Source organism: Pelodiscus sinensis, unplaced genomic scaffold (assembly GCF_049634645.1).
Source record: "Pelodiscus sinensis isolate JC-2024 unplaced genomic scaffold, ASM4963464v1 ctg34, whole genome shotgun sequence".
NCBI classification, from domain to species: domain Eukaryota; kingdom Metazoa; phylum Chordata; order Testudines; family Trionychidae; genus Pelodiscus; species Pelodiscus sinensis.
Genome location: NW_027465849.1, coordinates 7105919 through 7128519, shown reverse-complemented (window position 1 = coordinate 7128519; position 22601 = coordinate 7105919). Strand labels below are relative to the sequence as shown.

At 66.6% G+C, this 22601-nt stretch overlaps 1 protein-coding gene across 1 annotated transcript in view; it reads left to right on the top strand.

Annotated features, from left to right (window-relative positions):
• The window catches only part of PPP1R13L (protein phosphatase 1 regulatory subunit 13 like), a 28453-nt gene extending 8555 nt beyond the window's left edge, over positions 1 to 19898 (top strand). The window contains 16 exon segments of the mRNA XM_075915365.1: positions 5172 to 5244; positions 7295 to 7425; positions 8184 to 8432; positions 9343 to 9856; positions 10453 to 10551; positions 11940 to 12037; positions 12749 to 13154; positions 14023 to 14189; positions 14191 to 14394; positions 14396 to 14560; positions 15398 to 15535; positions 15680 to 15779; positions 15782 to 15812; positions 16905 to 17071; positions 17320 to 17519; positions 18551 to 19898. Coding sequence (XP_075771480.1) covers positions 5208 to 5244; positions 7295 to 7425; positions 8184 to 8432; positions 9343 to 9856; positions 10453 to 10551; positions 11940 to 12037; positions 12749 to 13154; positions 14023 to 14189; positions 14191 to 14394; positions 14396 to 14560; positions 15398 to 15535; positions 15680 to 15779; positions 15782 to 15812; positions 16905 to 17071; positions 17320 to 17519; positions 18551 to 18592 — 2748 coding nt within the window. The 5' untranslated portion in view covers positions 5172 to 5207 and the 3' untranslated portion in view covers positions 18593 to 19898.
• The last annotated feature ends 2703 nt before the right edge of the window (positions 19899 to 22601 follow it).

Sequence of the window (22601 nt, the reverse complement as noted above, 5' to 3'; positions counted from 1 at the left end):
ACGCTGGCATGGAGAAGAGGTGGAATAATTTGCTTGTTTAAAGCAAGTCTCTGGAATCCATCCTCCGTTAGGCTGTTCTCAGTAGTGACGGATGCAGAACAAGGAGCAACGGGCTCAAGTTGTGGTGGGAGAGGTCCAGGTTGGATATTAGGAAAAACTATTTCACTAGGGGAGTGGGGAAGCGCTGGGATGGGTTCCCTAGGGAAGTGGTGGAGTCTCCATCCCTAGAGATTTTAAAGTCTCGGCTTGACAAAGCCCTGGCTGGGTTGATTGAGTTGGGATTGGCCCTGCCTAGAGCAGGGGGCTGGACTTGACCTTCTGAGGTCTCCTTCAGCTCTATGATTCTATGATCCGTGCCTTTAGGTTTCAGTTCCTAGCAGAGATCCTCCTGAGGCGAGACGCAGAAATGGAAGAGCCCCCAGGGCCTTGCCCATGTGGGGGGATCCCGTTGTTCTCCTTGGGCGAACGTCTGTCCCAAGGTGGGGTCCGTCACATGTCCAGGGAGGACTCGAAGCTTTTTAGGCAGCTGCTGTTGCTCCTTTCTGGTCGGGATGTTCCCAGCCTAGCTCCTCACATGTGGAGCGGCACCACCCCAGGTGCCATTGTCTCTTTGCTAGCCGCCTGCTCACAGTATGTTGCTCAAGCCTGCCGGTACCGCCCAGAAGCAAGCATTTGCAACACCCGGACAGAGCCGCCGCTCGTAACGTCCAACGCAACAATGGTACGCGCCTGTGAGCAGTGTAAACAGAGCCGGTGAATCATCAGGTTTTCACAGACACCTCGCTTGGCCTGCTTTGTACAAGACGTGGTGCCCATGTAGAACAGCGGTTGCAACAATGGCTTGTGTGTTCGTCTCGCAATCCAGTAACATCACACGTGCCTATGGCGTGGGCGCACCTGCCGGTCGTGTCTGTGCTTGCAGCGCGTGGGTGACAGGTTAGATCAACAGAAGTCCCTTGGGGGTTGTCCCCTGATGTGCTGACTGTGCTGTTGATGCCCGCCTTGCTGCTCTCCGGGACGCCCCAGCACCCTGTCCGGCTGGGCCAGGAGTCCTGCTCTCTCCCAGCCAAGCCACAGACTTGGGGTAACCGTCAACACAGACGCTGAGTCATTTCAGCCTTAAGGGCCCAGCACCCAGGAAACCAACTGCCCAAAGAGAACGAATCCGTGTCAAAATGTTACACAGACAAAGCCCGTAAAGCCCACCCCCTTATCAATGAAAGCAAGAAATGCCCCCCGGCCCCTCGGCTCCGGTAACAATTATTGACCCTGGGCCGGATAATAAATGTGTTTTTATTCAGTATGTAAAGTAGGATTTGAGTGGTTGCAAGTGAAAACAGACAGGGCAACGTAAGTTACTAAATTAAAACAAAAAGCGACAGCTCATTCTAAGGGTCAGAATTGATCTTCACTCTGGCCAGGGTCTACGGTTTTCCCCCGTGTTCCTTGCTGTCCAATAGCCTCTCCGGATGGACCAGGCAGGCTCAGACGCCAGCTGAAGACAGAGGAGTGGTGGCTTCCCGTTGCTTAAATAGACTTTTCCCCAGGGCAGGAAGCCTTTTTGCAACACCCCCCCCCCCTTCCATCCCCTTGAAAAAATGCCAGGTTCGAGATGGGTTTCGGTACCAGGAGGCATGGTCATGTGTCTTTCTAGGACCAACCACCGTGTGGGCTGACAAGACAAACACGGCCGTTCAAGTACAGGTGGAACCTCTAATCCGGCACCTTCGGGATCTGACTGGTTCCGAATGAGAGAATTTGCCGGATCATGGGAGTCAAAATTGTCCAGCAGCATTACCAGGACTTCCACTGCTCCCTGGGCTGTTAGAGGATTTTTAGGGAGAAATTCGACCTAAATAACAGCGCCAGGACTGGTGGCTGTAAACAAACTTTATGGGACTGCAGGAAACTTGGCACCACCCATGATAAGTGGACACCCAGCTCCCTAAAATCATGCCGGACCATGAGAGTTGCCAGATCAGAGGGTTCTGGACTAGAGACGTTCAGCCTATACTGAGTCCTGGCCCTCAATAGCACCTTTAGAATGGTAAGCCGATCCACGCTGCGGATTTCTAACTTCAGACAAGTATGGTTCATGCACAACACCAGGCTGTACCCATTCTGCAGATTGTAATGTTACAATTGAACTGTTACAAAGGGAGTTTGTCGAACGTGTCTCCGAGTTCTGCCTATTCCTATTCGTAAGCCAATGTTCATAAAGTGCGGAGATATGCCCAGACACTGAAAAACAAGACTATCTAGGAAGGAGCCCTGCAGAAAGGGATCTAGGGGTCAGAGTGGACCACAAGCTAAATATGAGCCAACGGTGTGATGCTGTTGCAAAAAAAGCCAACGTGATTCTGGGCTGCACGAACAGGAGTGTGGTGAGCAAGACACGAGGAGTCATTCTTCCGCTCTGCTCTGCGCTGGTTAGGCCTCCGTTGGAGTTTTGTGTCAAGTTCTGGGCACCGGATTTCAGGAAAGTTGGGGAGAAATTGGAGCGGGTCCAGAGAAGAGCAACAACAGTGATTCAAAGTCAAGAAAACATGAGCCACGAGGGCAGACTGAAAGAATTGGGGCTTGTTTAGTTTGGAAAGGAGAAGACTGAGGGGGGATGTGAGAGCGGTTTTCAAGTATCTAAAAGGGTGTCACAAGGAGGAGGGAGAAAACTTGTTCTTCCTGGCCTCTGAGGATAGGACAAGAAGCAATGGGCTTCAATTGCAGCCAGGGGGGTTTAGGTTGGACATTAGGAAAAACTTCCTACCGGTCAGGGGGGTGAAACACTGGGATAAGTTGCCCAGGGAGGTTGTGGAGTCTCCATCTTGGAGCAGGTTGGACAGACGCCTGTCAGGGATGGACTAGACGGTGCTTGGCCTGCCATGAGGGCCGGGGACTGGACTTAATGGCCTTTCGAGGTCCCTTCCGGGCCTAGGGTTCTAAGATACCACATCAGCCCTCGACCGCTGCCCAGGCGACGGGGCAGCCAGCAGTCCTGGCTTCTCCTGTGATGTTGGCAGTCCCTGCCTGTGCTGACCCTCACCCTGCTCCGCCGGGGGGCTCTTGGGGTCCCCCGGGTGGCGTGGCCGTGGGAGGGGCCCCTCGTACCGCAGCGCCAGGGCAGAGCCCTCCGGGGGCCGTGGCTGCCTCAGGGCAGCTCGGCTTAGCAGGGGCACGTGAGCTGCGTGGGCATTGGGCGCCGGCGTGGCTGAGCGCAGGGGGCCGAGTCCCAGAAACCTTACGAGCAAGACCCCGTCTGGGCTGTCCACAGAAGGCCACGGCAGCCGTCTCCTCACAGTCTATCCCTGGGCCTTTGCCACATCCCTGGCGACGGGCCCCCGGCCTTCCCGCTTTGCCGGGTCTGTCCCTGTCGAGGGGAGACGGGGCCCCCCTGGCCTGTCCTACGTGTTCACCCTCCCCCTCTGCTGGCATCTCCGGCATCTCTCAGCCCAGGGCCAGCTGTCTAGGCTCCCGGGCTGTGGCTACTCCAGCGGGAGGGCTGGCTGGTTGGCTCCGGGCCCATCCCCTCCCCCTGGGCTGGGAGCCTGGTTCTCTGGCCTGGAGCCTCCGGAGCGAGGCTCTGACCCTGCTCAGAGTCAAATTGCAGCAGCTCAAAGCCGTTCCCCTGGTCCTGACAGGCAGACGGAGCCGCCCGGTTGCAGCTCCGGCTTCCTCTGATTCCCACCCGGGCCTGGGGAATTCCCTCTCCCGCCCCGCAGGGTCTGGAGGCACCAGGATCCGGGTGCTGCCTGTCTCGAGGCTGCTCCTCCGCTGGCTTCTCTCCGGCGGGTCCGCACCACGCTCCCGACCTTAGACGGGGGTTGTGTGTTTGACAGACCCCGTCCCACAAAAGGGCTGGTGTAGACCCAGTCCGAGTGTTCCCCTGCGTGGATGCCGTTTGTCCAGGGAAGGGGAATGTACAGGTCCGGCAGGGTGTGAGTTCGCCGGATGCCCGCTTATCGTGGGTGTGGCCAAGTTTCCCGCGGTCCCCTCAAGTTTGTTTACGGCCCCCGGTCCCGGCTCTGTGTTCTGGGCCGTTACTTAGCTCGACTTCACGCCTCCCTGTCCTCGCGCAGCCCGGCAAGCCGCGGAAGTCTTGGTGATGCCGCGAGAATATCGACCTCCCTGGTCCGGCAAATTCTCTGGTGCAGCACCGGTCAGGGGAGGCCCAGCCTGTACAGGGCACCCTGCTATAAGTCGCCCCCCGGATACTACCTGGGGGGAGCCCTCCCGAGCTGTATCTCCAGGAGAGAGCTGAGCCCGCCCCCACCCTAGCGACAGGGAAGACGGGCGAGGCGGCTCTGGCGCTAGCTGGCCCCCTCCTCCCCCAGCGTGGGCCGGCCACCCCCCCCCAGGCCAGGCCTGTGGCCTGGCTGTCCCACCCCCCAGGCCGGAGACCCCGACTTTCTAATTTCCCTGGGGAGGTTCGACCCCGGCTTTGGCCCTGCTTCCTGTCTCCCCCGAAGGCGCCAGTCCTGCGCCCCTCTTCCCCCCGCCCCTGGCCTGCTCGTTCTCCCTTCCCCTCGGAGCCCGGTCCCCCGCCGGGCTGGGCCTCAGCCCTGTCCCGGTGGAGGGCGCCGCGGCTCGGGGGAGGGCTGGTGAGAGAGGTCCCATGGGGCGTCTACAGCCGGGAGTCCCCGACCCCCACCGTGGTCCCTCAGCGTGCCCAGGTGCTCCACACGCTCCCTGGGGGCTGGAGCCTGCCCTCCGTGGCCCAGGATGTGGGACCGGGCCGGGGGCATTGTGCTCCGGGCCCTGGGGCTCTGCAGGCACCTGGCAAGCGGGCCTGGGGGCACCCCTGTGCCCGCCCCGGGCGTGCGCTTCGTGCCCGCGTTGACCCGAGACGGGGGGGGGGGGGGCTGCTCCCCTCTGTCGTGCCCGGGGAGGGGGGGATGTGTGTGTGCGTGTGCGCCGGGGGGGCTGTCCCCAATCCTGTCCCACGTGGCCCGGGCTGGGGGGCGGGCCCGTGTGGCCCAGCCAGGTCGGATTGCCCAAGAGCCCTGAGTCAGCCGCCCCGCCCGCATTCCCCGCCACGCCCGGCTCCCTGGGGAAGGCAGGGGAGCCCTCCGAGCCGGGGCACGTCCCCAGCGCCCATGGCCCCGGGGCGGGGGTCAGGGGGAGGCCCTGGCTGAGAAGGCGGCTCTGGGTCCCATGGAAACGCTTCCCCTCCCCAGGTCCCTGCGAGGCTGCAGCCCGGAGCCCCCGGCGCCATGGCCAGCCAGAGGAGCCAGGAACTCAGCTTCCAATGTAAGGGGGGGGACACGGGGGTTGTGATGGGGGGGGGCTGGGAGATGGGGGTTGTGATGGCGGGAGATGAGGGTTATGGGGGGGGTTGGTAGATGTGGAGTGAGTGTGAATTTGGGGGCAGGGGGTAGAAGTTTGGGGGTGCTGTGTGGTGGTTGGCAGAGGGGTGAGGGGGTGGGGGATGGGGTGCGGTAGGTGGGGGGTTGGGGGTGCAGAGGGTGGGTGGTGGCTGGGAGGGGTGTGGTAGGTTGGGGTTCTGGGGGTGCAGAGGGGGTAGGGTGGCTGGCAGAGGTATGAAGAGTCTGGGGGTGCGGGTTGGCGGTGAGGTAGTTTGGGATTTTGGGGGGTGCAGTGGGGGTGGGGGTGGAGTTCCAGGGGTGCAGTGGGGTGTGCTACATTGGGATTGTAGGGGTGCAGTGGGGGTGGCACGTTGAGGTTCAGGGGTACAGTGGGGGTGGGGTTCTGGGGGTGCAGTAGGGGTGGGGTGGGTGGAGTTCCGGGGGTGCAGTGGGGGTGGGGTACATTGGAGTTCTGGGAGTGCAGTGGCGGTGGGGGGGGGGTTTCCAGGGGTGCAATTGGGGTGTAGTACATTGGGATTGTGGGGGTGGTGTGGGTGGAGTTCTGGGGGTGCAGTGGGGGTGGGAGGTGGTACATTGGGGTTCTGGGGGTGGGGGTTCTGGGGGTGCAGTGGGGGGTAGGAGGTGGTACATTGGAGTTCTGGGGGTGGAGGGGTTCTGGGGGTAGAGGGGATTCTGGGGGTGCAGTGGGGGTAGGAGGTGGTACATTGGGGTTCTGGGGGTGGAGGAGGTTCTGGGGGTGGGGGGTTCTGGGGGTGCAGTGGGGGGTAGGAGGTGGTACATTGGGGTTCTGGGGGTGGAGGGGGTTCTGGGGGTGCAGTGGGGGGTAGGAAGTGGTACATTGGGGTTCTGGGGGTAGAGGGGATTCTGGGGGTGCAGTGGGGGTAGGAGGCAGTACATGGGGGTTCTGGGGGTGGGGGGTTCTGGGGATGCCGTGGGGGTAGGAGGCGGTACATGGGGGTTCTGGGGGTGCAGTGGGGGTAGGAGGCGGTACATGGGGGTTCTGGGGGTGGGGGGTTCTGGGGGTGCAGTCGGGGTAGGAGGCGGTACATGGGGGTTCTGGGGGTGGGGTGGTCTGGGGGTGCAGTGGGAGTAGAAGGCGGTACATGGGGGTGGGGGTTCTGGGGGTGCAGTGGGGGTGAGGCGGTACATGGGGGTGGGGGTTCTGGGGGTGCAGTGGGGGTATGAGGCGGTACATGGGGGTGGGTGGTTCTGGGGGTGCAGTGGGGGTAGGAGGCGGTACATGTGGGTGGAGGTTCTGGGGGTGCAGTGGGGGTAGGAGGCGGTACATGGGGGTGGGTGGTTCTGGGGGTGCAGTGGGGGTAGGAGGCGGTACATGTGGGTGGGGGTTCTGGGGGTGCAGTGGGGGTAGGAGGCGGTACATGGGGGTTCTGGGGGTGGGGAGTTCTGGGGGTGCAGTGGGGGGTATGAAGCGGTACATGGGGGTTCTGGGGGTGCAGTGGGGGTAGGAGGCGGTACATGGGGGTTCTGGGGGTGCAGTGGGGGTAGGAGGCGGTACATGGGGGTTCTGGGGGTGCAGTGGGGGTAGGAGGCGGTACATGGGGGTTCTGGGGGTGCAGTGGGGGTAGGAGGCGGTACATGGGGGTTCTGGGGGTGTAGAGGAGGTGGAGGTGGGGTACGTTGGAGTTGGGGGGTCGCTAGTGGATTCTTAGCTATTTGGTCTCAGCCTCCCAGAGTGCTCGGGCTGCAGGTGCTGATCTGGCAGCCCCGACTTCTCACCGACAGGCCAGAGCTCCCCCCCCCGGCCCCTGGGGAGAGGCCTGGAGAGAAATGGGGGGGGGGGGGCAGGGACCCTGTTGCTCCCTGATGGGGACCGATCTGGCTGGAATCACGCTGAGGAAGGGCCGGGGCCCAGTGCTGGGAGGTTCAGGGCTCGGCCCGGGCTCGGCCGGCTGGGCTGAGGGAGGTGCCGAAGGGGCCGGCCTGGCCCAGGCCTCACGGTGCCTCTCCCCCAGCCCTGTCCGCCAAGCACATTGACCTGAAGCAAGTGGAGCTGGACACGGCCGTGGCCAAGGTGGACGAGCTGTCCAGGCAGCTGGAATCCCTGTGGACGGACAGCCCGGACCAGGCTGCCGGGCCGCCCAAGGTACCGTGGGGAGGGCAGGCGGCTGGTCCTGGCACCTGGGCACGGGCCGGGCGCCCACCGCTCAGATGCAGCCACCTCTGGGGTGGGAGGTGGCTGACGGAACCCGCTCGTGTCCCCGGGCCGTGGCGTGGGGGGGAGCCGGTCAGGCCCCTGGGCTAGTACCTGGGATGGCGAAGAAGTCAGGTGGGCAGGAGTTCAGGTCTCTCTTCCCCCCAGACGGCACCGCGTCTCGGGGGCCATGGGGGCCAGTGGGAGCAGCCCTTGCTCCCAGCCCCACAGCGCCCCCTACTGGGCCCTGCCCTGCTCCCAGCCGCACAGCGCCCCCTGCTGGGCCCTGGCCCTGCTCCCAAATGCACAGCACCTCCCCGCTGGGCCCTGGCCCTGCTCCCAAATGCACAGCACCTCCCCGCTGGGCCCTGGGTGCACAGCACCCCCTGCCGGGCCCTGGCCCCACGACCAGCCCCACAGCGCCCCCCTGCGGGGTCCCCGCCTCCTTCCCAGCCGCACAGCGCCCCCCAGTGGGCCCCAGCCTCCCTACAGCCCAGCGCTCCCTACTACTGCCCTGGGGTCAGCACTGACCATGCACCCCCTTTACTGCTCACGTGAAGCCGTGGGGCTGAAGTGCCCCCCCCCCCCACGCCGTGTCCCATGCAGCGGTGCCATAACCGGGGTCAGGGTTGCGCTGGATGGGCCAGGGGCCTCGTGCTGCAGCGGCCAGGCCGGCGCTGAGCCCTGCCCGCTCTCTCTGCCGCTCTCAGGTGGACCGATACAGCGCCAGCCCCATGCACGCCCCAGTGCCGCTCCGCATGGCCACGTCCCCGCAGCTCCAGCATGCCAGGAGGAGCCTGTCCCTGGAGACCACCGACGGCTACGTCTCCTACCGCGCCGAGACCCTGCCTGCCGGCAGCCAGCCGCCCAAGGCCTCGCTGGGCCGTCCCGCCTCGCCCCAGTCCCCGTTCTACCTGGCGGGCGAGCCGCCGGAGCGGGCCCAGTCGCCCCGGCCCAAGGTGCTGCCCGTCTCGCTGCCCCTGCCCAGCCCCAAGGGGCGCTCCCCCTCCCCGCGCCCCCTGTGGCCGGCCGGCGCCCCGGAGCACCTCTACGCCAGGCCAGTGGGTCGCGCCGGCTCCTGGCCCTGCTCCCGGCCGCACAGGGCATGGGGGGGGGGGAGCCAGCCAGGCCCCCAGGCTAGAACCTGGGATGGCGAAGGAGTCAGGTGGGCAGGAGTTCAGGTCTCTCTTCCCCAAGACGGCCCCTCCCGCCGCGCAGCGTCTCCTGGGGCCGTGGCGGGCCAGTGGGAGCGGCCCTCACCCTGAACGGGCAGCGCCCCCCGCTAGGCCATGGCCCTGCCCCTGGCCGCACAGCCCCCCCCCCCAGTCCTGATTTCTGCCCCGTTCCCAGCTGCACAGCGCCCCCTGCTGGAACCCGGCCCCACTTCCGGCCGCATAGCGCCCCCTGCCCTGGCCCTGATCTCGGCCCTGTTCCCGGCTGCACAGCGCCCCCTGCTGGGAACTGGCCCCTCTCCTGGCCGCACAGCGCCCCCTGCCCTGGCCCTGATCTCGGCCCTGTTCCCGGCTGCACAGCGCCCCCTGCTGGGAACTGGCCCCTCTCCTGGCCGCACAGCGCCCCCTGCCCTGGCCCTGATCTCGGCCCCGTTCCCGGCTGCACAGCGCCCCCTGCTGGGAACTGGCCCCTCTCCTGGCCGCACAGCGCCCCCTGCTACTGCCCTGGGGTCAGCACTGACCATGCGCCCCCTTTACCGCTCACGTGAAGCCGTGGGGCTGAAGTGCCCCCCCCCGCGCCGTGTCCCATGCAGCGGTGCCATAACCGGGGCCAGGGTTGCGCTGGATGGGGTAGGGGCCTCGTGCTGCAGCGGCCAGGCCGGCGCTGAGCCCTGCCCGCTCTCTCTGCCGCTCTCAGGTGGACCGATACAGCGCCAGCCCCATGCACGCCCCAGTGCCGCTCCGCATGGCCACGTCCCCGCAGCTCCAGCGCGCCAGGAAGAGCCTGTCCCTGGAGACCACCGACGGCTACGTCTCCTACCGCGCCGAGACCCTGCCTGCCGGCAGCCAGCCGCCCAAGGCCTCGCTGGGCCGTCCCGCCTCGCCCCAGTCCCCGTTCTACCTGGCGGGCGAGCCGCCGGAGCGGGCCCAGTCGCCCCGGCCCAAGGTGCTGCCCGTCTCGCTGCCCCTGCCCAGCCCCAAGGGGCGCTCCCCCTCCCCGCGCCCCCTGTGGCCGGCCGGCGCCCCGGAGCACCTCTACGCCAGGCCAGTGGGCCGCGCCGGCTCCCCCAGACTGGCCCCCGCCCCCTCCGAGGGCCCGGCACCGCAGATGTTCTTCCCGGACCGTGCGCCGTCTCCCCGGCCAGCGGCCTATGAGAGCCACGGCGCGTTCCCCGCGGGGCCCAGCTCCTTCGCCCCCTTCCGAGCCCAAGGTAAGCAGCCCCCCTCCCCATGTGGCTTGAGGGGTGCAAGGAGAGAGCCTAGCAGAGTGCAGTGCTGGGCCTGATCCTCTAGGGGGCACCGGGGGGAATTTGTCACTCCCTCCAGGAGCCATGGGTGCCTGAACAGTGGCCCCGCCCCTTCTCCCTGAGACTCCGCCCCTTCTCCCTGAGACTCCGCCCCTTCTCCCCAAGGCCCCGCCCCTTCTCCGAGGCTCCGCCCTCCCACCAACCCTTCTGCCTCAGGCCCTGCCCCATCACCCAAAGACCCCACCCCTTGGCGCTGAGGCTCCGCCCTCACTCCATCTGTTCTCCCGAGGCTCCGCCCTCTCGCTCCTTTCTGCCCCTCCCCATGGCTCACCCTTACAGCCAGTAAAACGTGTGTGCGCGGGGGTGGGGGGGTGGACTCCTGGCTCCCCCCACCCCTGTTCCCGAGCGCCTGGCTCAGAGCAGGAACGGGCTGCGGTGCTAGGACAGGCAGCCCCCCTGGGGGGGGGGGGTCTCCCCTGCCCATCCCCCATGCTGGGCCTGGCCCCTGCGCGGCTCCTCGGGGCTGGAGCTTTGAGATCACTGAGCGTCCCTGCCCCCAGACGACCTGGCGATCAGGCGAAGGGCCCAGCGGAGCTGGAACGAGTCGGACCTGGACGTGGCCTACGAGAAGAAATCGTCCCACTCGGCTGCCTTCGAGCGTGAGTGCCTGGGGGCCGTGGGGCGGGCCTGGGGGGACGGAGAGACGCCTCCCTCCCCCTCCCTGTCTCTGGGTATCCCCAGGCTGCGGGGGGGCTGGCTGTGCCCAGGGGGCCCTGGCAGGCTGCTGGGGGGCTGGCCGTGCCCGGGGGGCCCTGGCAGGCTGCGGGGGGGCTGGCCGTACCCGGGGAGCCCTGGCAGGCTGCGGGGGAGCTGGCCGTGCCCGGGGAGCCCTGGCAGGCTGCGGGGGGGCTGGCCGTGCCCGGTGGCCCCTGGCAGGCTGCGGGGGGTCTGGCCGTGCCCGGGGGCCCCTGGCGGGCTGCGGGGGAGCTGGCCGTGCCCGGGGGCCCCTGGCGGGCTGCAGGGGGGCTGGCCGTGCCCGGGGGCCCCTGGCGGGCTGCGGGGGAGCTGGCCATGCCCGGGGGCCGCTGGCGGGCTGCGGGGGAGCTGGCCGTGCCCGGGGGCCCCTGGCGGGCTGCGGGGGGGGCTGGCCGTGCCCGGGGGCCCCTGGCGGGCTGCGGGGGGGCTGGCTGTGCCCGGGGGCCCCTGGCGGGCTGCGGGGGGGATGGCTGTGCCCGGGGGCCCCTGGCGGGCTGCGGGGGGGCTGGCCGTGCCCGGGGGCCCCTGGCGGGCTGCGGGGGGGCTGGCTGTGCCCGGGGGCCCCTGGCGGGCTGCGGGGGGGCTGGCCGTGCCCGGGGGCCCCTGGCGGGCTGCGGGGGGGCTGGCTGTGCCCGGGGGCCCCTGGCGGGCTGCGGGGGGGATGGCTGTGCCCGGGGGCCCCTGGCGGGCTGCGGGGGGGCTGGCCGTGCCCGGGGGCCCCTGGCGGGCTGCGGGGGAGCTGGCCGTGCCCGGGGGCCGCTGGCGGGCTGCGGGGGAGCTGGCCGTGCCCGGGGGCCCCTGGCGGGCTGCGGGGGGGGCTGGCCGTGCCCGGGGGCCCCTGGCGGGCTGCGGGGGGGCTGGCCGTGCCCGGGGCCCCTGGCGGGCTGCGGGGGGGCTGGCTGTGCCCGGGGGCCGCTGGCGGGCTGCGGGGGGGCTGGCTGTGCCCGGGGGCCCCTGGCGGGCTGCGGGGGGGGGATGGCTGTGCCTGGGGGCCCCTGGCGGGCTGCGGGGGGGATGGCTGTGCCTGGGGGCCCCTGGCGGGCTGCGGGGGGCTGGCTGTGCCCGGGGGCCCCTGGCGGGCTGCGGGGGGCTGGCTGTGCCTGGGGGCCCCTGGCAGGCTGCGGGGGAGCTGGCTGCGGCAGGAACCTCTCCTAGCATTGTCCACTGACGGGTGCCAGCTGCATTTCCACACAGAGGCTCCCGAACTCCCATCCTAGCAGGCCAGGTCAGTGCGGTTTGCCCCCTTCTCCCCCCCCCCCCCCCCCGCACCTCACCAGCTACCTTCCCGCAGGAGGAGACGTGCCCCTGGCGCTCAGACAGGTGCCTGCGGGGCTGCAGCTGACTCTCTGGAGGGAGTCGAGCCTGGATGGGGCCGCAGGGAAAGGCAAGGTAAGTGCCAGCCAGCCGGCCCTCTGGGTCTGGGGTGGGGTGAGGGTTTGGGGCCAGCCGGCCCTCTGGGTCTGGGGTGGGGTGGGGGGGTTTGGGGCCGGCCGGCCCCCTGGGTCTGGGGTGGGGTGGGGGGGTTTGGGGCCGGCCGGCCCCCTGGGTCTGGGGTGGGGTGGGGGGGTTTGGGGCCGGCCGGCCCCCTGGGTCTGGGGTGGGGTGGGGGGGTTTGGGGCCGGCCGGCCCCCTGGGTCTGGGGTGGGGTGGGGGGGTTTGGGGCCGGCCGGCCCCCTGGGTCTGGGGTGGGGTGGGGGGGTTTGGGGCCGGCCGGCCCCCTGGGTCTGGGGTGGGGTGGGGGGGTTTGGGGCCGGCCGGCCCCCTGGGTCTGGGGTGGGGGGGGGGGTTTGGGGCCGGCCGGCCCCCTGGGTCTGGGGTGGGGGGGGGGGGTTTGGGGCCGGCCGGCCCCCTGGGTCTGGGGTGGGGGGGGGGGTTTGGGGCCGGCCGGCCCCCTGGGTCTGGGGTGGGGGGGGGGTTTGGGGCCGGCCGGCCCCCTGGGTCTGGGGGGGGGGGGGGTTGGGGCCGGCTGGGCCCGTGGAGCCAGGGCTGTGCTGATGGTGCGGAAGCCCCCGTGGGTGGGCGGGGGGGGAGTCTGGCCCCTGGGCGGGGGGAGCGGGAGGCCCCCACCCCTGCCCGGCTCACACCTCCCTCCCCCCCCAGGACGACCCCTCCCAGCTCTACGCCGTGCACAGCGCCACGCTGCCCCGCAACTACAAAGTGTCCCCCCTGGCGGGCGAGCGGCAGGACGGCTCCTTCCGCCGGCTGCTGCCCCCCAGCCAGACGGGCACCCTGCCCCGCAGCTGGCAGGTCTCCCAGCAGCCCGTCTCCCGCATCGCCATGCCGCCCCCCGGCCTGCCGGGCCTCCGGGCCAAGCCCCACAAGCCGCTGCCCCTCTCCATGATCTTCAAGCTGCAAAACGCCTTCTGGGCCTCGGGGGCCAAGAGCCAGCCCCAGGGGCCCCCGGGCTCGCCCCTCTTCCTCCGCTCCCCACAGAAGCAGCTCCAGCCCCTGCAGCCGTCTCCTGCAGCCCCGGCCCCGCCGCGACCGGCCCCCTCTGGCGGCGAAGGTGAGGGACCCGGAGCCTGACGCTCGCCCCACCCTCCCAGGGTGGGGGCGAGGTCAGACCCCTGGCACCATGGAGCAGAGGGAGGGGGAGGGGAGGAGGTTTGGGGGTGGGGTGGGGGGCTGCGAGTGGATCAGGGTTGAGTTAAGGGAGGCACTGGGCAGATTTGGGGGCTCCCCCTGGGGGGGGTGGGTCTGAGAATGCTGACTGCGGTCTGGGGGTGAGGGTGTTGCCCTAGGAATGGGGGTGCTGAGAGTATTGTACTGGGTCTGGGGGTGCTTCCCTCTCTCCCTGGGATCTGAGGAGGCTGTGTTGGATTTGGGGGTGCTGCCTTGGCTCCCCGGGATCTGAGGCTGCTGTGCTGGGTCTGGGGGTGCTGCTTGGTTCCCTGGAGTCTGGGGGTGCTGTGCTGGGTCTGGGGGTGCTGCCTTGGCTCCCCGGAGTCTGGGGGTGCTGTGCTGGGTCTGGGGTTGCTGCTTGGTTCCCTGGAGTCTGGGGGTGCTGTGCTGGGTCTGGGGGTGCTGCCTTAGCTCCCCGGAGTCTGGGGGTGCTGTGCTGGGTCTGGGGGTGCTGCCTTGGTTCCCTGGAGTCTGGGGGTGCTGTGCTGGGTCTGGGGGTGCTGCCTTGGTTCCCTGGAGTCTGGGGGTGCTGTGCTGGGTCTGGGGGTGCTGCCTTAGCTCCCCGGAGTCTGGGGGTGCTGTGCTGGGTCTGGGGGTGCTGCCTTGGTTCCCTGGAGTCCGGGGGTGCTGTGCTGGGTCTGTGGGTGCTGCCTTGGTTCCCTGGAGTCTGGGGGTGCTGCCTGAGATCTGGGGGTGCTGGGTCTGGGGGTGCTGTCCGGGCCCTGGGGGCTCTGACCAGGCGTGTCTCTTAGTGACGGGGAGGGCCCCGGCCCCCGAGGTGCCAGCGGAGCCCGGGCGAGGGACCCCGGCGGGGGGCGACGCGGAGCCGGAGCTGGAGAGCATCCTGCGGGGCGGCGAGCCGGCGGAGGCAGAGGAGGTGCCTCGGCCCCTGAGCCCCACCCGCCTGCAGCCCGTCCTGCCCCCCCGAGGCGCAGAAGGTGCCCGAGTTCGAGGAGGTGGCCCGGGTGCTGGCCGAGATCCCCCGGCCCCTGAAGCGCCGCGGCTCCATGGAGCAGAGCCCCGGCCCGGCCCTGCCGCCCAGCCACAAGAAGCAATACCAGCAGCTCATCAGCCGCCTCTTCCACCACCGGCCCCGCAAGGAGGAGGCCCTGCCGCCCGCGGACCCCCCGGCCACATGACGCCCATCCCGGAGACGGCCGAGCGAAGGAAGGCGCCTCGCCCAGCCTGGCCCCCGCGCCCGCCTCCCAGAGCCCCTCGGTGCCTGCGGCCACCCCCCTGCTGGCTGTTACCGAGACCTCCCCCAGCCCTGGCCGCCGGACCCCCAGCCCCCGTAAGTGTGGCCCCTCCCCCGGCTCCAGCCCCATAAGTGCGGCCCCTCCCCTGGCCCTAGCCCCCAGCCCCGTAAGTGTGGCCCCTCCCCCGGCTCCAGCCCCATAAGTGCGGCCCCTCCCCTGGCCCTAGCCCCCAGCCCCGTAAGTGTGGCCCCTCCCCCGGCTCCAGCCCCATAAGTGCGGCCCCTCCCCCGGCTCCAGCCCCATAAGTGCAGCCCCTCCCCTGGCCCTAGCCCCCAGCCCCGTAAGTGTGGCCCCTCCCCCGGCTCCAGCCCCATAAGTGCGGCCCCTCCCCTGCCCTAGCCCCCAGTCCCGTAAGTGTGGCCCCTCCCCCGGCTCCAGCCCCATAAGTGCGGCCCCTCCCCTGGCCCTAGCCCCCAGTCCCGTAAGTGCGGCCCCTCCCCCGGCTCCAGCCCCATAAGTGCGGCCCCTCCCCCGGCTCCAGCCCCGTAAGTGTGGCCCCTCCCGGCTCCAGCCCCATAAGCGTGGCCTCTTCCCCAGCTCCAGCCCCCAACCCCATAAGTGTGGCCTCTCTCTCAGCCCTCAGCCCCATAAGTGCATCCCTCTGTCCCCCAGCCCCATAAGTGTGGCCTCTTTCCTGGGCCCCAGACCCCCAGCTCTGTAAGTGCAGCCCCTCTCCCGGCCACCAGCCCCATAAGTGTAGCCCCCTGGCCCTGAACCCCGTAAGTACGGCCCCTCCCCTGGCCCCAGCCCCGTAAGTACGGCCCCTCCCCTGGCCCCAGCCCCGAAAGTGCGGCCCCTCCCCTTCCTTCGCCCCTCCCCTGCCCTGGCCCAGGCCGCCCGCCCGCCGTGACCTCGCCCCTCGCCCTTGCAGGAGACGCGCTCGGTGCTGCGCAAACCCTCCTCCCCGCGGCGGCAGGCGGGCAGGAGCGTGCGGCTCAACCCGCTGGTGCTGCTGCTGGACGGGGCCCTGACGGGCGAGCTGGACGTGGTGCAGCAGGCGGTGAGCGAGGTGAGGCTGCCGCGCGCGGGCGGGGAGGGGGCTGGCCTGGGGCAGCGCGTGTCCTGCCCTGCCCTGCTCTGGGGCATCGGCATGGCCCCGGGGGGCTGCCGGGGCAGGGGGCGGTGGCTGAGTTCCCCCGCTCTGGCCCCGCAGCTCAACGACCCCAGCCAGCCCAACGACGAGGGCATCACGGCGCTGCACAACGCCATCTGCGGGGCCAACTACAGCATCGTCGACTTCCTCATCGGCGCCGGCGCAACGTCAACTCCCCCGACAGCCACGGCTGGTGAGCGCCTCGCCCAGGGTCCCTCCGCGTCGCTCCCCGCGGGTGTGGGGATGTGCGCCAAACACAGATACGCACCACCAATAGAAACGCGGGGCCGGCCCCTGTCCCCTGCGTCCCAGGGCCTGCCCTGTGCCAGCCACGCGGCCCCGGACCCGCGTCCCAGTGCCTGCCCTGTGCCAGCCACGCGGCCCCGGACCCACGTCCCAGTGCCTGCCCTGTGCCAGCCACGCGGCCCCAGCCCCCCGCGTCCCAGTGCCTGCCCTGTGCCAGCCACACGGCCCCAGCCCCCCGCGTCCCAGTGCCTGCCCTGTGCCAGCCACACGGCCCCAGCCCCCCGCGTCCCAGTGCCTGCCCTGTGCCAGCCACACGGCCCCAGCCCCCCGCGTCCCAGTGCCTGCCCTGTGCCAGCCACACGGCCCCAGCCCCCCGCGTCCCAGTGCCTGCCCTGTGCCAGCCACGCAGCCCCGGTCCCACGTCCCAGTGCCTGCCCTGTGCCAGCCACGCGGCCCCGGCCCCCCGCGTCCCAGTGCCTGCCCTGTGCCAGCCACGCAGCCCCGGTCCCACGTCCCAGTGCCTGCCCTGTGCCAGCCACGCGGTCCCAGCCCCCTGCGTCCCAGTGCCTGCCCTGTGCCAGCCACGCAGCCCCGGTCCCACGTCCCAGTGCCTACCCTGTGCCAGCCACGCGGCCCCAGCCCCCTGCGTCCCAGTGCCTGCCCTGTGCCAGCCACGCAGCCCCGGTCCCACGTCCCAGTGCTACCCTGTGCCAGCCACGCGGCCCCGGACCCACGTTCCAGTGCCTACCCTGTGCCAGCCCCTGCCCTGCCTGTAGGGGTTCTGCTGCACAGCCGGCCCCCTCCCGAGCCCCTGGTGCACTGCCCTAGACCCCACGTTCCCCCATCACCCTGGTGCCTGATGCCAGCCCTGGCCTGGCTCTCCCTCGCAGCCGGCCGTGCCTAGCTCCCCACATATCTGGGTGGGCGCTCTATGCCTGGCCAGGGAGGCAGCTGGCCCGCCCCAGGTCTCTGTGGTGCCCTCCAGGCGCTGCGGGTCCCGGCAGAGCACCCCCCCCCAACGTGCCCCTCTCATCCCCAGGACGCCCCTGCACTGCGCCGCCTCCTGCAACGACACAGCCATCTGCATGGCCCTCATCCGGCACGGCGCCGCCATCTTCACCACCACCTTCAGCGACGGCAGCACGGCCCTGGAGAAGTGCGACCCCTACCGCGAGGCCTACACCGAGTGCTCCAGCTACCTGGCTGGTGAGGGGGCTCAGCCTCGTAGGGTGTGGGGGGATGGGGATGGGACCCCTGCCTTGGGGAAGGGGCGGGCACTTCCATGGGGAAGGGAGCCGGGGGCGGTGAGGGCCATCTCTGGGGGTGCCGACTGCTCTCCATGCCCCCCACACCTGCCAGTTCATTTTCTCCCACTGCCTATGGCAGCTCATGCTCCCCCCCACCCCGTGGGGCTGGCTGGCTCACCCCACCTCGCCCCCTCACTGTCCTTGCAGACGTGGAGCAGAACACGGGGCGGCTGAACAGCGGGGTGGTGTACGCGCTATGGGACTACGCAGCTGAGTTCGGCGACGAGCTGTCCTTCCGCGAGGGGGAGCCGGTCACCGTGCTGCGGCGCGACGGCCCGGAGGAGCTGGGCTGGTGGTGGGCCTCGCTCTACGGCCAGGAGGGCTACGTGCCCAGGAACTACTTTGGGGTGAGCGCGGCGCCCGTCCTGGGCGGGGCGGGGCCGGGCGTGGAACCAGGGCTGGGAACACCTGGGGACAGGCCTGCCCTAGGTCCCCTGCAGCAGGCTGGTCCCCCATCTTTGGAGGGCCACCTCCCTTACCCCTTTCTGTGCCTACAGTCCTCCAGGGCTGGGGAGGGGGGCTGCAGCCAGGGGTGAGGGGGCCACTGCTGGGAGCGGGGCTGGAGCTGAGGCTGGAGGCTGGATGGGGCCCTCATCATGCTACAGCGGGGGGATCACCTGCCGGGCCTGCCCCACTCCCAGCCTGGGCCCTGGGAATGGAGCAGCGGCCGAGCCTGGGGGCTTATGTGGGGCAGGGAGCGGGGCTGCTGTGAGGCTGGGGGCGGGGCCGAGAGCCAAGGATGCAGCTGGAGGCGGGGCCAGACCAGAGCTGGGAGCAGAGCGGGGCGGGGTGGCGTTTCCTCCCCGTCCCAGTGGGGGCTGGCCCAGACACACCCCTCTGGATGTGTGGCCACGTCTTGCTTTGGGGGGGGGGCCACGTCCCACATTTCGGGGACCTCTGCCCTAGTGCTGACAGCATGTGCCGCCAATAGGGGCAGTTCTGCTGCCTTAAGAACACCCCCTCCCGCAAGAATGTGCTCTCCACGCTGGGGAGATTGTACAGTGTGGGACCTAGCCGGGCTGGGGTGCGTTTGGCCCAAGACTGGTGCCCCTGAAGTTTCAGTATTTTCTCAGGTGCTTTGGGCTCTGGTTCATAAGCGCAGGGAACCCACATTCCCTGGCGAACCAGGGATCCCTGAAAAGGCTTCAGAAAGACCTGAAACAAAGTGTGAAACCGACGAGCCTTCCGAGCTACCGCCATGAAACTGACAAGGATGTCAGTTTCACTGCCCTGCTCCCCAGCTGGGAGCCAGCCCCTCCCTGGAGCTGAAGCTCCGCCCAGGATCTGGGGGACGGGCGGGCTCGCTGGTGGAGCTGCAGACCCTGGTGTGTCTGGCGTCTGCCCCCTGCTCACGCGCTTTCTCTCTCCCCCCCCTCAGCTCTTCCCCAGGGTGAAGCCTCAGCAGCGGAACAAGGTCTAATGCAGCAGCACGTGGCCTGTCGGGAGTGAATCCTGGGGCTCTGCTGCCCGCCCCCCCTGCAAGGACTTGATCAATTGCCCCCAAGGGGCTGCGTGGATGGGGGCAGGGCAGGTGTCCTGCTGGCAGAGAGGTGGGATGGGGAGGGTCCTGGCTTTGGTGTGCGCTGGGTGGGGGGGTGGGTCTTACCCAGGATTCAATCTCGAGCATCAGACCGGCGTGCGTGACTTTGGTGGGGGGCAAGGTCAAGTTACAGGAAACGCTCTGTCCCTTGGGAAAAGCCCGGGGTGGGTGAGCGTGGCACGGGCAGCCCCCCTGTGCCAGCCTGTTCCTTCCCAGCCCCGTGGGTCCCATCCTGACCCGGTGCAGCGGCTGGGAGAAGGCGTGGGGAGCGGGTATTTCTTGACTCAGCCCCAGAGCAGCCGTGGGGATCGCTGGCCCAGACTCAGCCGCTTGCCTGCCCAGAATGGACACGCGGGACAATCCGTCGCGATACGGCCCAGCAGCCCATGGAGACGGTGTCCCAGAATGCATTGCAGCCTGGGGACCCGCAAGCCGCCTGCTTTGAGCTTGACTTTCGCGGAGCCCCCGGCTGAGGGGACGCAGGGCCCGGCTTCCCCCTCCAAGTCTGGCACCATGGTGTCACCGGCCTCCTTACCCACAGGGCGGGGCCCCCAGCCACCCAGGGCGTGGGGAACGAAGCTGAGAGCCGAGTCCCTCTCGGTGTCCTTCGCTCACTTGCCTCTCCCCAAGGATGTCCCTCTGCCCCCCTGCCGGTATCACCGCGGCTTGTGCCTGCTGCCGTGTGAACTCCCTGCAAGGGCCCTGCCTCTCCGCCACTCCTCTCCAGGCTGTTTGCTGTGTCGGCGGGACCCTGCAGGGGGAAGAAGCTTTCCAAGCCATGGGGTAGTTTTCGGGGGGACAGCCGCCAGGCCGCCCCTGCTGTGCTCCTTTCTAGCCCTTCCTGCTGGGGAGCCTGGCGGCTGTGCCCATGGGAGGGGCTGGCGTTGCAGGTATTTCTCTGTTCCGAGGCCAGACATGCCCATTAGATCATCCAGTCTGACCTCTTCTATCGCAGGGTGGGGCGCTGCCCCCAGGCCACCCCCCTCGGCACCCAGTCGCTTGTGCTGGAAGCGCCGCCCGTCAGCCTGGCTGCTGTGGGAGAAGTCAGGTGGCGGAGACTCCGCCACGGCCTGGGGGAGTTGGTGAATCGTTCCTAATTTCTCACTGGAATGTGTCAGGCTCCGACTTGCAGCTGCCGGTTCTTGCTCTGCTTTCGCCAGTAGATTAAAGCGCTCTTTTGTACCCAGCTCGCCTACAGGGATGGGGTCCCCTCTCCGTCTTCACCAGGATCAGCCCAGCAGCCTGAGTTCGGCTCTGAGAACAGTGCAAACACCTTTATAGAGGCTTAACCTAAACATGTTCCCTGGACGGGGGAAAGAAATTGCCCTGGCCGAGCCATTGTGTAAAAGTGGTTAGCACCAAAAAGACGCTCTTGAATATTGGAAAATCGCAGAGGGGTCGCCGGATTAGTCTGTAACTTTAAAAACGACGTTTAAAAAAACCCACAAATAGTCCTGTGGCCCTGTAGAGACTAACATGTCTATAGAGTATCACGAAGTGGGTTTTTATGAACAAAACCCACTTCCTCAGCTGAGATGAGCTTGAGTTTTTAAATATTAAATCGGAAATTAATTAAGCGGAAGTTAAATCCTAGGAAGGAAAAGAGGCAGGCCCAGAAGTCGAGGAGAAAGGACGTTCAAAAGCCCAGAAAGCATCTGAAGAGCATCTAGCCAAAGATGCCCAAACGAACAGCAAAATATTTGTAAGCACGTCAGAAGCAGGAAGTCGGGCAAGTGAGCCCGGGAGATGATCGTGCAAAAGGAGCAGTTCAAAGGCTAGGAGAACTGAATTATTTACCTCCGTCTTCACGGCAGAGGAGATGAGGGAGAGTCCCATCTCCGAGCCCTTGTTAGGTGACACGTCTGAGGAACCGTTTCAGGCCTGTCACCGGAGGAGGTTGGGAGCAAATTGATGAATTAAACAGTAGTAAGTTAACAGGGCTGGGGGGTGTCACCCAAGAGTTCTAAAGGAATCGAATGGGAAATCGGGGTGTTACGAAACGTGGAACGTGATCTATCGCTAGAGCAGGGGTGGCCAACCCATTGAACGAAGAGAGCTGAAACGGCGGAAAAAATGCAAAGAGCCACACCAGAATTGTTTGGGGGGGGGGGGGGGAGGAAGAGTTCCCCACCAGCCAGAGTTCTTGGGGGGGGGGGGAAGGACGTTGCCCCTTTAAAAACCACATGGGGCGCATGGGGCGACTTCACGAGCCACGGGGGAGACTTTGCGAGCCACACTTTCGGGGTGAAGCAAGCCGCAGGTTGGCCACCCCTGCACTAGAGCCCTGCACGGATACAAAATCGGTATCCGGGTCTGCAAAAATGATCTGCGGATAGCCCAGGGATGCGGATGCCTGGGGATGTAAAGCGGGTACCTAGGACCCTGCATGCACATTGGCGGAATCAAAATTTGTATCGGCGTCCCTATCTGCAAAAAGCGAGCTGTGGATCTCCACCTGTCCAGTCGGTATCCGTGGATTTCCTGCACTCGGCCTGGTGTTCAAATCACTGTCTGTCCCAGCTGCTCCGGGGTGCTAAGGGAACACTGATTTTGAAATAAGGCCCTGGAGGTGATCCCAAAGCAATCCCTGGCTGGTGAGCCGAACTTCAGTTCTAAGCAAAATGTGTTGGAAAAAAACCCCAGAATGAGCAGAAACGTAGACACGATTTGTTGGGGAAGAGTCAAAATGGTTTCTGGAAAGGAAAATCCTCCTTTATCGATCTGTTGGAATCCATTGAGGGAGTCCAGAAATGGCACAAGGGTGATTCCTCTGGACAGAGTTTACTTGGACTTTCAGAAAGCCTTGGAAAAGGTCCCTTACCCAAGACCCTGATAAGCAACCACTGGGTAAGAGGGAAGGTCCTCTCATAGGTTAACTGGCTAAAAGACAGGAAACAAAGGGTAGGAATAGTTATTCACAATGAAGAGACGCCAATATTGGCGATCTATTTTGGGACCAGTGCTGGTCAGTATATTCGTAAATGATGTGGAAAAGGCAGTGAACCGAGAGGTAGCAAAGTCTGCAAATGTCACAAAATTATTCAAGATCATTACATCCAAAGCTGACCGGAGAATTACAATGGGATTGGACAACCCAATGGCTGAAATGAGATGATCAATGCAAAGTAATGCATGTTAGAAAACATAATCCTAACTACACACAAAACGCTCTACATTAGCGGTGGTCACTCGAGAAAGATTTTGGTGTCCTTGTGACTAGTTCAGTGAAAACATTTGCAAGATGGGCCGTGGCGGGTGAAAAAGCTATGAGGAAGTTAGAAAAGGGATAGAGAATAAGCCAGAAAAAATCGGCCTGGCTCTATAAATCCATGCACTTCCCACACCTCAAATACCGTTTTAGAAAGCTGGACTGCAGTTTGGAAAGTCAGAGAAGGGCAGCAAAAATGATGAGGAAAGATGTAAAGAAAAGAACGGATGGTTCTCTGAAAACATCCATCCCTTGCAATGGGAGGCAAACAAGAATAAGGGAGGACAGAACATTGGGGATTGTTAGGAAAGGGTTAGCTATTAAGACAGTAAATATCTTGTCTCTATATGACTCGTGCCATGCCCACACCAAGATCGATTAGAATTGGCAAAGGCGCAGAGGCTGGGGAAGGAACGGCTGTCGGGGGAGGGGGACAGGCGGCCGAGGGGGCGTGGGAAAAGGCCGTTACACTGTGCCTGGGGTGACATCCCAGCACATGACGCAGAGCCTGGCCTTGCCCAATGACACGCACAGACAGCAGGTTTGAAACAACATCTCTTCCCCCAGTGCACAGTCCGCCTGTGGCACTCCCAGCCTGGGGAGTCGGGTTGGTCCTGCTTTGGGCCGGGGGCTGGCCGCCTGCGAGCTCTGCCGGCCCTGGGGTTCCACGATTCCAAGTAG